At 36.1% G+C, this 16,021-nt stretch overlaps 1 protein-coding gene across 5 annotated transcripts in view; it reads left to right on the forward strand.

The window, feature by feature from the left end:
* NELL2 (neural EGFL like 2) overlaps positions 1 to 16,021 on the forward strand; it is a 438,477-nt gene that overhangs the window by 23,382 nt on the left and 399,074 nt on the right. The window contains exon 1 of one of the 5 annotated variants that reach the window (XM_055357391.1): positions 11,288 to 11,478. The exons of the other annotated variants lie outside the window; for them this stretch is intronic. Coding sequence (XP_055213366.1) covers positions 11,441 to 11,478 — 38 coding nt within the window. The 5' untranslated portion in view covers positions 11,288 to 11,440. Of the gene's footprint in view, positions 1 to 11,287; positions 11,479 to 16,021 lie in introns of those variants that run through there. 5 annotated transcript variants of the gene reach the window in all.

Below are 16,021 nucleotides of genomic sequence, written 5' to 3' on the forward strand. Positions count from 1 at the left end.
GCATTCTGCATGTGTTTTCACACTCGTATGACCTGAGGGTAGTTCTGTGAATTGGTCATGTTATTAAGTCATTACTGTTTCTTGCCTCTCTTCTAGAAGATAGGGAAGGACAGGTAGAACCTACATGTCCTTTCACTCCGAATGACAATGTTTGCATAGTTATGGACTCATTAAAGTTTACATCAACAAAATGCTTAGTGCATTTTTTTACGGTAAATATTGTGATTATACTTACTTTTCAGGGTATAAAATCACTTTAGATTGAAAATAAAAGTACATAGTTTTATATCTTAGCTTTTGATAGGGATTTTTATATGTATTCAAATATTGCAGGAAGGTATCCCATGAAACCAATTTTCTTGAGGCCTTTGTTCTCAATAATACAAAGTCCTATCAGAAAATGAGAGGGTAGTTTAAACTTCAGAAAGAAATGAGAGTTCAGGCCGGGCAAGGTGGCTCATGTCTGTAATCCTAGCACTTTGGGAGCCCGAGGTGGGTGGATCATTTGAGGTCAGGAGTTCAAGAGCAGCCTGGCCGACATGGTAAAACTCCATCTCTACTAAAAATACAAAAATTAGCTGGGTGGTAGTGGCATGCGCCTGTAATCCAGGCTACTTGGGAGGCTGGGGCAGGAGAATCACTTGAGTGGTGGGGGCAGAGGTTGCAGTGAGCCGAGATCACACCCCTCACTGCACTCCAGTCTGGGTGGCAGAGTGAGACCATGTCTCAAAAAAAAAAAAAAAAAAAAAAAAATTCAATCTGGTGATTTTTTTTCTTGGATTTGTATGTAGATATTTGTACAGGAAGCTTGAATGTTGGAAGACAAGTTGATTTCCTGTATGGGTAATATTTATCTAAAACTTACATGAAGTTGACAAATGTGAAGAATAAATGCCAAGTGATTTAATTGCTACAAATTTACCATTTATATATATCTAAAGGAATAAATTTTATAATCCACAGTAAATGGAATTCAGGATCTCAAAATTAAACATAAAACTCAGAAGATTTGGTATTTTTCAGTATGTGTTTAATTTTAAAAAGAAAACAGGTCATGCAGAGGTTAAGGTTAGAAAATTTATTTAAAAAAAAACCAAAACTCTAGATGCAAAGAAATTAAGGCTATATCCAAGTACTTTGCTTTCTCAAGACATAGTCCAAGACCTTTTTCTCTTCTCCCTGAGTACTTTCATCAATGCCCAAGGCTTCAGTTACCATCTCTAGGTATATGATTCCTAACATCCATGTCTCTGCTCCAGGCATCTCTGCCAAGATCCAGACTCATCTGTGACCCTGACTACTCAACATGAGCATGTGGATGTCTCATTGGAACCTAAACTCAACATGGTCAAAACTAAATTCTTTTACCCATCCCCTACTACCTCATTCTCTTCTAATTGTTTATTTTTAAAAAAAAAGATCACCCAGCAGCATGAGCCAGAAGACTTGTCCCTATCCTTCACTCTTCCACATCTAATCCATCACCATTACAATCTTCTGGACATTTTTGGAACCACTCGCACAACCTTTGAATCTGTCCATTTTGTCATAGCTCGTTCCCTTCTCTGAGCTACCCTCATCTCTTATCCAGGCTACTAGAATAGCCCTTAGCTCATCTCTCCATGTCTATTCTTGCCTTCTTCTAATTCACAGCCAAGAGCTACAGAGAAATTTTTACAAGGCAAATATGATCATTCACTCTCCTTCGGAAAATTCGGTGAAGGTTTCCCATTGTCTACCAAGATAAAGTAAAAAATGTTTAACCTTGCCTCAATTCCTGTATGATCTGGCCCCTACCTGCTTCACCAGACTTACTTTGATGTACCCTCTCCTTTTCTCTTTGGACCCTAGTCAACTTGACCTATGGATTTCTTAAATGTGCCTTTCTTTCCTGCCAATGGTCTTTATAGTGTTATTTTCTTTGCTTACAACATTCTTCCCTGTCTAGTCTTCAAATTAACCCTTATTAGTCCCTAGTAAGCAGTTAACTCCTATTTATTACTTCACCCAAACATCATTTCCCATTTTCACTTTTTAGAAAAGCTCACATCTGTTTAATAAATGCTCTCCTGTCACCCTGCACCTTTTTTTCATTCATTCATCCAGCAGTTGTTGGGTATCTATAGTGCCATGTACTCTTCTAAAAGCTAGAAATGGAATGAGGGGAGACTGACAACAATTATAGGACAAAACAAGATAATTTCAAATAGTGATGAAGGTTATAAAGAAAATAAAACCAATTACTGTGCCAGAGAATGACTTGAGAGAGGTACTTGGGTTATTATGTTTGCAACTGCAATTAAATGAATGATAGTACATTTTGCTTGTTGAATGTGTGTCTTCTCTGTAAAAACATAAACTTCCAAGAACTGGTACTTTGTTACACTTACTCACACCATATCCCAGCAGCACTAGGTATAATGCCCAGGACATAGCAGACTCAATAAGTATTGCCGAATGAATGAATTGGCCTACTGTATTAGCTCCCCAGAGCTGCTGTAACAAAGTATACCAAATCAGGTAGCTTAAAACAACAGAAATTTATTGTCACAGTTCTGGAGACTTGAAGTCTCAGATCAAGGTATCTGCAGGGCTATTCTCCCTCTGAGGTCTCTGGGGGAAGAATTCTTTCTTTCTTCTAGCTTTTGGTATTTGCTGGCAATCATTGGCATTCCTTGGCTGATAGCTGCATCACTCCAATCTCTGCCTCTATCGCTGCATGGCCTTGTTTCCTGTGTGTCTAATCTGGTCTATTTCTGTGTTGAATATTCCTCTTATAAGAATACCAGTCATTTGATCAGGAGCCACACTAGTCCAGCATGATTCATCTTAACTTAATTACATCTGCAAAGACCCTATTTCCAAATAAGGTTACATTCACAGGGATGAGGTGGGGGGTGCAGGTGGTTAGTATTTCAACATATCATATTTGGGGACACAACTAAAAATTCAACCAACTGTCCCTATTTCTCTCAGAAAAAGGAAATCTAAGAAGTTAATATTAAAAGTTCATATATTGTAGTATTTAAAAAGGCTTATTTCTAAGTAAATTTTATATAATGTACAAACATTTGACTTTGTGTCAAATTACCATTTTACTTTGTGTAAGTATGATAAATTGTTTTGATTTGTTTTAGACTATTTGGTTGAATCCTAACTACACCAATATCCATGCCATCCTAAAAAACCAAGACTATGATCTGACCAAATTAAACTCATGTTCTCTATTCCCTTAGCAGAAGAGAACTTATTTCTTCATGTATTAAAAATAAATGAATATGGAAGCATACTCATGATACTCGCATCTTAAAAATCCACCCCGACATTTTTGCAAAGACTGTGTGTGGGACGTTGACATATTTTTGTTATACAATGACAGTTTTAGTGCAAGTTGTTCCCATTGTGACCAGGGAGGAAGAGCAAATAAAAGGGAAAGAATAAGTTACAGTACAAACCACATGTGAACTGAAGCTGTCAGGTTCCACAAAGGCAGAAGTACTCTCTGAAAAGGTAGAGAAGTCCTTTTGTGTATGATAGGTGGGGTGGAGGGTGGGAGGGTCACTAATATTGTCTGCTGTATGCTATCTTAGGAAAGTCATTTTTTCCTATCAAACACCACTTTGTGTCTTTTGAACTCCATTAGCACTTTTTTTGTGTTTAGTTTTCTCAAATGACCCTTACGTAATACTTATTGCTTGTACTGTTCTAAGTGCTTTACGTGTATTAATTAAATTAATCGTCATAACAATTCATTTCCATTGTGCAGCTGAGGGTCAAGGTACACAGAGGTTACATTACATGTGAGCTGGAGCCACAATTCAAGCCTGCCTGTCTAACTTTGGGGCCCACTCTCTGACCCATCTTGCTATACCGCCTACGTAGTTACTGAATTTTGAACTTGTTATAGACCTCTGCCAGACTGTAAGCATCTGAGAGCCTGGCCACTGTGTCTTTCTTACATTTGTATTTTCTGTAAAGCCTAGCTTAGTATTTTGTGCACAATAGGTACTCAGTAAATGCTTGCAAATGAATTGAAATTAGACCACGATTTGCACAAGTCTATCTAGTGTTTAGGTCTCTGACTTCCATGTCATGGTTTAAATGAGAAGATGTTCATTTGAAAAAAATAGAATCCCAAATAGATATAAATAATCTAGGGAAGCAGACAAATGTCAGTTTGGGTGCTTCCAGCCTCTCTCATGGGTGCTCTTTTCCTTTCTTCCCTCCTCAGCCCCCTACCAGCTAGCTAACTATAAAAGTGTGTACGTAGATTAGGATCTCAAATGATTTCACTGAGAGTAGCTTAAAGTGTTACTCTCTTAAGAACATTTGTATTTTCACAGAAATTAATTTCTAATAATTTCAGCCATCAGTCAATAAATGAGGGAGGTATTCATTTGAGCAACAGACCTACTCCAGAGTTGTGGAAATTACACCCATTTTTATGTAAAGTATTTCATTTTATGGATTTGTTGGTAACATTTGCACTGGTTTGTACTCTCTCTCTCGCTGTGTAAATATAAGACTAATTAAAAGCAAATAAAAACTTTAATCTTCAATTTAAAATCTGGCAGTACTGAAATATTGTAGACATGTTGGTATTCATTTGCTTGTAGGAAATTCTGCCACTAAGAATTTAAATTTAATTTGCCTTTTTAATATGTGGTATGTGCATCACAAGCTTGTGGGCAGTAGATGAGCTTTAATAAAGCTAAAAATAAATAAAATGGGAATGTTAATAAACCTTGTAGCTCATTAAACATTTGGATTCACTGAGTATATATCTATTAATTTTAGATGAGACTACATTAGGAAACCTTTGTTACATGAAGGTTGTAATTAAGTGAATAATATATTCAAATTCAATACAAAACATCTTCTTCCACATCTTTTTAGTGACAATTCTTTAGTAAAAAATTTCAAGGAACTGAAAGGCTTAAAAAGTAATGATTAAATATGCAAATATAACAATTTATAGTTCTTTCTAAAGAATTAAAATTTGAAAGATATGTCCAAATGGATTCTCTTCTTACATCTCATTATCTTCTTTATCTACTTTAGCATTTGTGATTTCATTATTTTATTAAGAAAGTGCTCTCATTTCTTAACCCCATTTATTCTTCTACTTTATTTCTATATTTCAAAATTCTCCCTATTTTCTGTTTTCTCATTCTATTAACATACATTACATAACTTCCAAATTATTCTTTTTTTCTCTGTGACTATTCCTCTTTCCTTTGAAAAGCTCTTCAGTTTCTAACCTTAAAATTCGTGCTTAAAGACTTTATTTCCAGAATCATTTTTGTGTGTGTGCTACCATCAGTTATCCATGAAAATCAACTTCGGCTTATGAATGCATGGCTATGCAAAAAGTGAACACTCATTTTCTGTCTTTTTTGCATGTTTTCCTTTGGAATTTAGGTTTATTTTTAATATTAAATGCATGTATTAGCTTGCTAGGGCAGCCATGGCAAAGCAGCACAAACTGAATGCCTTAAACAACAGAAATGCATTGTCTCACAGCTCTGGGGGCTGGAAGTCTGAGATTAAGGTGTTGGCAGAATTGGTTCCTTCCAAGGGCTGTGGGAGAGAATCTATTCCATGCCTCTTTCCTAGCTTCCAGTGTTTTGTTGGCAATCTTTGGCATTCCTTGTCTTGTAGACCCGTCACTCTGATTACTACCTTCACGTTCACACAGCATTCTCTCTGTGCTCATATCTCTGTCTCTGTCTAAATTTCCCCTTTTTATAAGGACACTGTCACATTGGATTAGGGCTCACCCTAATGACCACATCCTAACTTGAGCGTCTGCAAAAACCTTATTTCCAGGGTTACGGTCACAGGTACTGGGCGTTAGGACTTTAACATCTTTTAGGGGAACACAGTGCAACCCACAATAATAACACAGTTACATTCAACATACGGTTATTGGGTATTTATGTAGGTTTGCATTATATTAATATTATTTTATATTAATATTAATAATTTATCATTTTTACTACATGCTGAGCACCATTTATCTTCATTGTACCACTGCATTTCCACAACATTCTTAAGAAACAGGCACTATTATTTTTTCCTCTCTTTGCTGGAAAAACTGAGGTTTAGGGAGTTTTAAAAATTGTTACAGATAGGCAGTTGTATCATTTAGGATGTTTGTGGCTACAAGTAGCTGGATACCCAAAAAGGGCTTAGACAAAGTATTTCTTTTCTCATGTTTGAAGAAATCTGGCAGTAGGATGGTTGAAGGTCAGGTTAAGTCATTGCTTGAGCAGTGTCATCAAGAACTTGAGCTCTTTTATGTTTTCATTCTGTCATTCTTAGCATGTTAATTGTGTTTGTCAGGTACTTTCAGGGTCATGTGATCATATCCTCAATAAGAGGGGAAAACTACCTATGCAGTGTTAGCCTCTACATTGGGAATCAGGGACTACCTATAGAGGGGAGAGGGAAGCAGTGGCTGACTATTAGGTACTGTCTATCAAATAAGGACTGCCATTAATCTCCTCTGCATGACACCTTACAAAGGACATTAATAGAAAGGCTCCTTTCAGAAATTAAAGATAGATAATGCATGTGATCTGACATAAAACCATCAGTGAGCAAGGGTGGAAGAATGAGTCTTCATGATGTGTTTGGGTATGAATTACTTAGAAATACTTTTAAATACTTGCCTATGCGAATATGGAAAGAGGAAAATTAAGGTTCTTAGGTTTTTCTGATTGGCAGGAGATTCTACACACACACACACACACACACACACACACACACACACACACGCATGCATGAACATATAAATGTGCCAAGTTAGCATAAGGCTAGTGGGGTCAAGTGAGTAATACAAACTATAATAGATTAAGATAAATGACAATAGTCTATGTTTTGTGAAACTCTTCAAAATATATTTTGCAAGCTTTGGAGTTAACACGAGCTTCAGGTTGAATGGGTTGCATTCCAGATGGTTAAAGAGAGGATCATTAGCAAAACAATTTGATAACAAGGGAGTCTTTTTTTCTTTTCCCTAAATGTGAGATTAACACCACATAGGATCTGTACTTTAGGGTAAAAAACAAAATCAAATTTAATGTAAATATCATTTCCACCACTACCACCACCCCAGATTTAATATCCACTGATGCTTTCTACCTGAATACATTTTAGCTGTGATGTTTGCGTCTGCTTTTGCAAGCCACATGTTAAAGAAAATTTAGCTCAAGTGGAGGTGTTTTAGGTAGTGACCAGGAAAATGAACATTATTTTCAAGAGGAAACGACTCAAAATATTCAAACTAAAATGGTTGGTGCTTAACAGTATTAGTTTTTTACTGCTGTAAACCAAATTACCAGTTGATGACACAATCCATTTCTTTGAAGCTGTATGGCGGAGAGCCCTGACTTTTTGAAGCCGTTGTCTGGAGGCTGCCCTCAGGTCCTAGAGGCCACTTGCAGTGCTTAGAGGCCATTTAGTTACTTGCCACATGAGCTTCTGTAACATGACCCCTTACTTCTCTAGCCCACAGGACAGTCTCTCTTGATTAGAGTCTCTGACTTCAGGGAGTGCCTAGTCACTCTTTTAAGGGCCCACCCAGGACAAGCTTCCTTATGATTAACTTGAAATCAACTGATTTGGGACCTTAATTACCTCTGCAAAATCCTTTAATCTTTGCCATATTCTATCGATTAGAAGCAAGTCACAGGCCTCACATACGTTCAATGGGAGGGGATTATACAGGGTATGAACACCAAGGGGTGGGAATCATGGGCCCATCCTAGGGTCTGCTCACCACATATACCTAGAGAAGGCTCAGGAAGACATGATAGCACTGTGCTGGCCATGTGCAATATATTAACTCCTTCAACTCTCCATTAGTTACTATTATCCTCTTCTTACATATATGGAAACTAAGACTTAGGACAGTTGGACAGCTGGGCTGAGGCCAGTCACTTAGGAAGTGGTTGGGCTGGGTTTCTCTGAATTCAAATGCTGTGCTCTTTCTATGTCATAATGTTGTTTTATTCTACTGTGTAATCATCAAGAGGTCAAAGTGAGACTCATGGATGGAAATTTTAGGGAGAAAGACCTTTTGACATTTTCTTGCAGTAAATCTACCTTGGTATGGACTGAAGTTTGTTGGGTGCAAGGTTCTTCAATCCTGGCTGCATATTAGAATCACTTGGGGAGTTTTAAAAGCACATTCTCAGGGATGCTCCAATCAGATTAACAAAACGAGAGTCTCTGTGGGATAGGGCCAGTTGCTTTGGTGTTTTCATGTTTTCTTATTAATAGATGTCCTGGCCAAAATGTTTAATTTGAGTGGAATAAAAATGGAATAAATAACAGGTTGAAAGGATATTTGAGGGTGAAATGGACCATTTTGTAGGAGGCAGTGTTCTCTTATCAATCAACATGCTTTTGTAAAAATAATCTAGCTGCTTGTCAGGAACATTATAGAAGGACTTTGAGAATGAATTATTAGACTAGAGGACCTTTAGAGTTTTCTGACCTTGTGAGTCTATGATTCTATGGTATTGGTGTTCAAAAAGTGTTCAATATGACTTATAATGGTTTCAAATTTGTCATTTTCTTGACTTACATACTCTGTAAAAATCTCTTCCAGGAAAATTGTTGTTGTGGTGGGGAAGGTGAGATTTGTGGTTAATAATGATGGATGCAATGAGGAGTGCAAGGAAGGTGTGATGGAGTAAAGATGGCTCTAGAGATTTTATTAGAAAGGAAACTTAAAAAAATCACAATGGTGCCCTATTTAATTTCCACCATATTTCTGGAATTCTCTTGCTTCCTTATTGTCACCCCAGTTATAATGATTTCCGTTTTAAAAATGTGGGTCTGGTGTGATGGTTGATTAATACCATTTTTTTTAGCTTAGTCAGATTCTGAATCCATTTCATTTACCTGATTTTCTATTTCACTTCCTCTTCAGATTGTTTTTATATTTTCAACTTTCTTGCCTTTAAACTATTTTCTTTGCCTCATTTGATTTCAGTTATCTCTTTCCTTTTAAATTATTTCTCAGCTTCTTCATGTTCATAACTTTAAATCTGCAGTTATTTGCAGCTTTCATGTGGCTAACATTGGCCTGTTGGTTGCCTATTATCTGCTGTGTTAGCATCCTTTAATACGTGTTACTTGTTAAATTATGTAGGCTTTTTGATACTTTAACTTTGATTTAAACATCCTTGAAATATATAATGCAGATTTTAGAAATTTAGATATAGCAGGTGATGAAATACTATTTTCAAAAGAGGTGGCTGTGAATATGCATTAAAGGTATTTGAAAAGCTTTTAGACTACTCTGAACCTAGGCATCTTTCAGCCCAACTGTGTTTTCATCATGTTGAAACAAATTGCAGGGACTGATGAGTGATGTCATTTAAGAAGTACAGTGGGTCAACAACTTCATTCATACAGTTAACACAAATTACCGAGCAATAGTGGTGGTTATTTTACAATATTTTCCCCATTTTTTTTTGCATCTGTTCCTACAAAATGCAGATGGCAGTCTTTGAGGGCACTGTTCTGCATTCTAATGGCTGATTGTCAGTAAAGTGTTGCCTGACCTTGGGCTCTTCATTTATTTTTTTGAATAATCTTCAAAATAAGTTTCAAATTATTGGGAAGAGAATTTTAATCTCCATTTACTTCCAAGTATATTACTTTCAATTTCCACATGTCTTGCCAGTCACCAGCACAATTAAATGGTCACAGAAGATGAAGAATCGAGAGGGGAGTTCTTTAGAAACAATATATTGCATGCATCTCAGTTCCTTATTTGTGTTTCATGGTTGTCTAAGATCTGATGGTAAACAGAAGGATGAAAAGGCATACAATTTGCTTCATTTACTGAGAAGAGAAGATAACCTTGAACATGAAATAAAGCAAAATTCAATTAGAAAGCAATGAAAAATTACTGATTCAGTGTTTTGCAATTAGTTGCATATTGTATATCTTTTAAATAGCCTTCAGTTTTGTAAATTTTGCTAATTTGAAATTTACAAAAAGTACATTATTTTTATCACTATGTGTTTCCAGCAAAGTGCATTCTTTTTGTCTTTATGCTTTTCCAACGAATACTTTAAAAATGAGTTCTCTTAAAAGTTTCTTTTTGGCCAGGCGCGGTGGCTCACGCCAGTAATCCCAGCACTTTGGGAGGCCGAGGTGGGCGGATCACGAGGTCAGGAGATTGAGACCATCCTGGCTAACACGGTGAAACCCTGTTTCTACTAAAAAATACAAAAAATTAGCCGGGCGTGGTGGCGAGTGCCTGTAGTCCCAGCTACTCAGGAGGCTGAGGCAGGAGAATGGCGCGAACCCAGGAGACCGAGCTTACAGTGAGCCGAGATCACGCCACTGCACTCCAGCCTGGGCGACAGATGGAGACTCTGTCTCAAAAAAAAAAAAAAATTTCTTTTTTACTGAATCCAGCCTCTTTAATTTTAATGCCATTTTTACTGATGACTAATGCAATTATATCTCTAGCCGAGACCTTTCTCTACACTCCAGGAGTATATATCCAATAGCTTTCCCAACACCTCCACTTTTATTTAACATCCACTAAATATTTACCGAGCAGCTACTCTGTGTTAAGCACTCTTCTAGGTTGTGGGAATATATCAGAGAATAAAACAGAGAAAACTCTTGTGCTCATGAATTTTCATTCTATTGAAGAGACACAATGAGATAAATATGAAACATGGGATGTTAGATGGTTTTAATTGGTATGTAGAAAAAAATCTGGAAGAGGCACTAGAAAATGTGAGTGGGGTGGTTTGCAATTTTAAAAGAGGTAGTCAAGGAAAACCTTATGATAAGGCGACATTTGGGCAAAGTACAAAGAAGGTAAGGGAGTGAGCTAAGAGGACACCTGCAGGAAGAGCATTCCAGGCAGAAAGAACAGCAACTGTAAAGGTCTGGCTGCTTGTTTTAGAAATATTGACAGTAAGGATACCGGGGAGACTGAAATGGAACAAGGGAAGGAGAGCGATATCAGAGGGGTAAGGTGGACAAGATCATGGATGGCTTGGCAAGGACTTCAGCTTTTACTTCAAGTGAGATGGAAAACCACTGAGGGTTTTAGGCAGAGGAGTGACACAACCTGATTTATGTTTTAAAAGGATCACTTCTTTGGATGCTAATTTGAGGATAGACTGAAGGGAATGATGATAGCAGGGAGACCAGTTAGGATGATGACTTAGACCATGGCAGTTGTGGGTGGAGATGGTAACTGGCCAGATTCTGTCTATATATTGAGAAGTAGCAGGCAGGATGTACTGAGCAATTGGATGTGGGATGTGAGAGAAATGACTCCAAGGTTTTTGGCCTGAGCAATCAGAAGGATCCATCTAACATTTACTGAAATAAGGAAGATGCTTTATTCAATCTAGAAGTGAAAAAAGAACCTTTTAGACGTTATTATTATAAAATGTCTATAAGAAGACTTCTCATTTTAATCCTCAAAATGTGAGTTCTTTCTTATTTTAATTTTAAGGTAACTCTGAACACCATTTTAAAAATTCTTTAAGGAGGGTATAGTGACCTGAATTTTCAAACAGCTGTGGTTTTGATGTGAATCATATTGTTTTTCTTTAAAATATATTAACGTTTATGAATTTTATAGTATGTTAAGAGTTTGGGAATTTCTTTGCTAAATTCACAACTATTCAAACTTGAAACATAATGCTGAATCCTACCTTGACCTCCCAATTATCTCTGGCAACTATTTTAGGACTGGGAAGGAGAAAATTCCTATATTATATTTATCTTTGTTTTTAATCCTAGTTTGAGAGCTGATTTTTTAGATAACTTTTTTCTTAATAAAGAACTTAGATATGCCATCATGGAAAATCTGAAAACTAGGAAGAAGTATAAAGAAAAAACTAGAAATCAACTTTATTTCTGCATCCTGCTGTTACATTTTTATATCCTGACTTTTTCAATCAGCTGTATGGAGAAAATAATGAGAGCTAGGAGACTGTGGCTCACTCTCTAGGGTAAAGATTGATGTTTCAATAAAGCTTCCTACTTAAGGGAGGAACCCAAATGGCCTTGTGTTATCTCATTTTCACCTATATCTAAACAGGCTACTGATTTATTACAAAAATTTCCCAGAGTAAGTGTGCAATAAACTAGTTTAAGAAAGGAAAGAAAAACACTCCCTATGACCCCAGCATATTTATTTGATTTATTTAACAGAAATACACATTATGCTTACTGTATGCCAAGCAGTTTTCTAAGGACTTTATAAATATTAACTCATTCAATTTAATCATCAGAACAACTGAGTTAGGGACTGTCACAATTCCCACTTAATAGTGGCACAGAGAGGTTAAGTAATTTGCCCAAGGTCATATAGCTAGTAAGTGGAATAGCTAGGATTTAAACCCAGGCAGTTTGGCTACCGAGTGTCCATGCCTAACCACTACTGCTGCACTGTGATGACCTTGAATCCTGTATAGTCACAATCCAAGTTCATTTTGTTTTGGTCACATTAACTTAATAGGAAACTAATATTATTTTTATTCACATAAACAATTCGAATTTATAAGGCTCGTGTACTTTTATGCACTATTAGGCTTAGCATGTAGAAGGTACTAAATAAAAGTTTATTAGGTGGAAGAATAAATAAATGATGTCATGTGGTGGGAAGCCAATTTAATTAAGTTGCAGTGATTTCCCCATTACTCCAGTAGCATTTTCCAGAATACATTCCCACAGAACATTAGTTCTCTGATTTTCTCCTTTAAAAAAGATTCTATTGTGAAATTAGTTTGGAAAACTGCATATTCTATTAGCTTTTTGAGATTTTCAGTGTGTATTAGTATATTAAGAGGTGCGGAGAAGTCTGAGAGTAAATACATCCTTTAAATTTTGTTTAACTCTGTTTGATCAGAGATGCCTCCTTTTTCTTGTGATAATCTTTCAACATCCCATAGAACTAGTAGTCTATGGAATATGCTTTGGCAAGTAACTACTTTATAGGATGAGGTCTAAAGCCTTAAAAATAAATTATTTACAAGGGTGCTTTTCCAATTACATTTACAAATTCATCATCCATTGTCTGTCCTCATAAACTACATCTCTTTCTTCACAAGTAACTAAATGTTCCATGCATTTTCATTCTTTTAGATTCTGCTGATTTTTTTCTCTGTGTGTGGGCTTTTCCATTCTCAGTACTACTCTCCCCCAACACATAGACAGAGACCTTCAACCTGAACTCCAACTCAATCCTCAGGGGGCACTTTATTTATTTTTATTTTTATTTATTTATTTTTTTTAAATTTTATTATTATTATGCTTTAAGTTTTAGGGTACATGTGCACAACGTGCAGGTTTGTTACATATGTATACATGTGCCATGTTGGTGTGCTGCACCCATTAACTCAGGGGACAGTTTAAGTATCACCTGTGACTTTACTCTGACTCTCACAGAAAGATTTAGTCACCACCTCCTTTTTGGTCCCCTAGAATTTTGTAAATAAATGTATATTATAAATATATATTTTGCTTACATACATGTTTTTTCTCTTGTTTATTGATGACTCGAAGGCAGGATTATGTCTTTTACTCATTTTTATTTCCCTAGAACTTAACATAGTAAATGTCCAGTCCTGATAAAACCTCTATCTTGAAAAGCTGCTCTAGTTTTCATTTATTTTCAGTTTTGATATATTCACCAAAACCAGGTTGCCCATACGAATTTTGTAGTTTTATTTTTTTGAGGAAGACAAGGATTAAACACAGGCATTTACTTAATTTTTGTAGTGCTTTATCCATTTATCTTTTGAAAGATTATAATTTAAAATGTTACTTGGAATACTTACGGTTTACTACTGAATCACAGTGCCATCATATAGCCAAATGGTTTCCCCGAGAAATATATGTTATTTCTTTTCTATTGTTCTTGTTATTTTTTAATAGTCTTCTTGAAATTGAATAAGACTAATCAATGTTCAGAATGATTGGAACAATTTTCTAAAACCTGCATATTCCCCTGTTGACTTAAAATAGTTAAAATACTCAGGGAAATAGTGTAATCATTTCCTTCCCTGTAATTCCTCCTGCTCCCACATTTGTAAAACAGTACTTTATTTACCTATTTATTTAATAATTTCAGTTTTTATTCTAGATTCAGGGAGTACATGTGCAGATTTGTTACATGGGTATATTGCATGATGCTGAGATATGCATGATCCTGTCACTTAGGTAGTGAGCATAGTATGCAACAATTTTTCAACCTTGCCCTCCTCCCTACCTCCCCCATCTAGTCGTCTCCAGTGTCTATTATTGCCATCTTTATGTCCAAAAGTACCTAAAGTTTAGCTCCCACTTATAAGAGAGAGCATGTGGTATTTGGTTTTCTGTTCCTGCATTAATGTGATTAGGATTATGGCTAAGTCCTTGTGTTCCATTTTTTAAAAGAAAAAAGGATTATGGCCTCCAGCTGCATCCATATTGCTGCGAAGAACATGGTCTTGTTCTTTTCGTGGCTGCATAGTATTCCACATATATATGTACCACATTTTCTTTATCCAATCCATCATTGATGGGCACCTAGGTTGATTCCATGTCTTCATTATTTTGAATACTGCTGAAATGAACATACATGTACATGTATCTTTTTGGTAGAATAATTTATTTTCCTTTGGGTATATATCTGGTAATGGAATTACTGGGCTGAGTGGTGGTTCTGTTTTAGATTCTTTGGGAAATCTCCAAACTGTATTCCACAGTGGTTGAACTAATTTACATTCCCACCAACAGTGCATAAGTTCTCCTTTCTCTCCACAGCCTCCTCAGTGTCTGGTGTTTTTGAGTTTTTAATAATAGCCTTTCTAGTGTGAGAGGGTATCTAATTGTGGTTTTGATTTGCTTTTCTCTGGTGATTAGTGATGTTAAACATTTTTCATGTTTGTTGGCCACATGTATGTCTTTTGAAAAGTGTCTGTTATGTCTTTTGCCCATTCTTTAATGGGATTATTTGTTTTTGCTTGTTGAATTAAGAACCTTATAGATTCTGGATATTAGACCTCTGCCAGATGCAAAATTTGTGAATATTTTCTCCCGTTCTGTAGGTTGTTTACTCTGTTGATAGTTTCTTTTGCTGGGTAGAAGATCTTTAATTAGGTCCCACTTGTCAATTTTTGCTTTTGTTGCTATTGCTTTTGAGGACTTAGTCATAACTTCTTTCCCAAGGCCGATGTCCAGAATGGTGTTTCCTATGTTTCTTCTAGGATTCTTATAGTTTGTAATCTTTCATTTAAATCTTTAATCCATCTTGAGTTAATTTTTTTTGTATGGGGTAAAAGATAAGGGTCCAATTTCATTATTCTGCATATAGCTGGACAGCTATTCCAGCACCATTTATTGAATAGGGATTCCTTTCCCTATTGCTTATTTTTGTTGTCTTGGTTGAGTATCAGATGGCTGTATTGTGTGTAGCTTTATCTCTGGGTTCTCCAGTCTGTTCCATTGCTGTGTGTGTGTATGTGTGTGTGTGTCTGTGTGTCACCAAAAAACCATGCTGTTTTGAGTACTGTAGCCTTATAGTATGGTTTGAAGTTGGGTAATATAATACCTCTAGCATTGTTCTTTTTTCTTAGGATTGCTTTGACTATTTGGTCTCCTTTTTGGTTCCATATGAATTTTAGAATTTTTTTCCAGTTCTGTGAAAAGTAAAGTTGGTAGTTTGATATGAATAGCATTGAATCCGTAGATTGCTTTTGGTACTATGGGTATTTTAATGATTGTGGTTCTTTCAATAGTCCATGAGCATGTCATATATTTCCATTTGTTTGTGTCATCTGTGGTTTCTCTCAACATTTTTTTTTGTCATTCTTCTTGTAGAGATCTTTCTCCTCTTTGGGTAGACCTATTCCTAGGTATTTTGTGTGTGTGTGTGTGGCTATTGTAAATGGGATTGTGTTCTTGATTTGGCTCTCAGCTTGAACATTATTGGTATATATGAATGTTACTGATTTTTCTACATTGATTTTATATTCTGAAA

The sequence above is a fragment of the Gorilla gorilla genome, chromosome 10 (genome assembly GCF_029281585.2).
Source record: "Gorilla gorilla gorilla isolate KB3781 chromosome 10, NHGRI_mGorGor1-v2.1_pri, whole genome shotgun sequence".
In the NCBI taxonomy this organism is placed as follows: domain Eukaryota; kingdom Metazoa; phylum Chordata; class Mammalia; order Primates; family Hominidae; genus Gorilla; species Gorilla gorilla.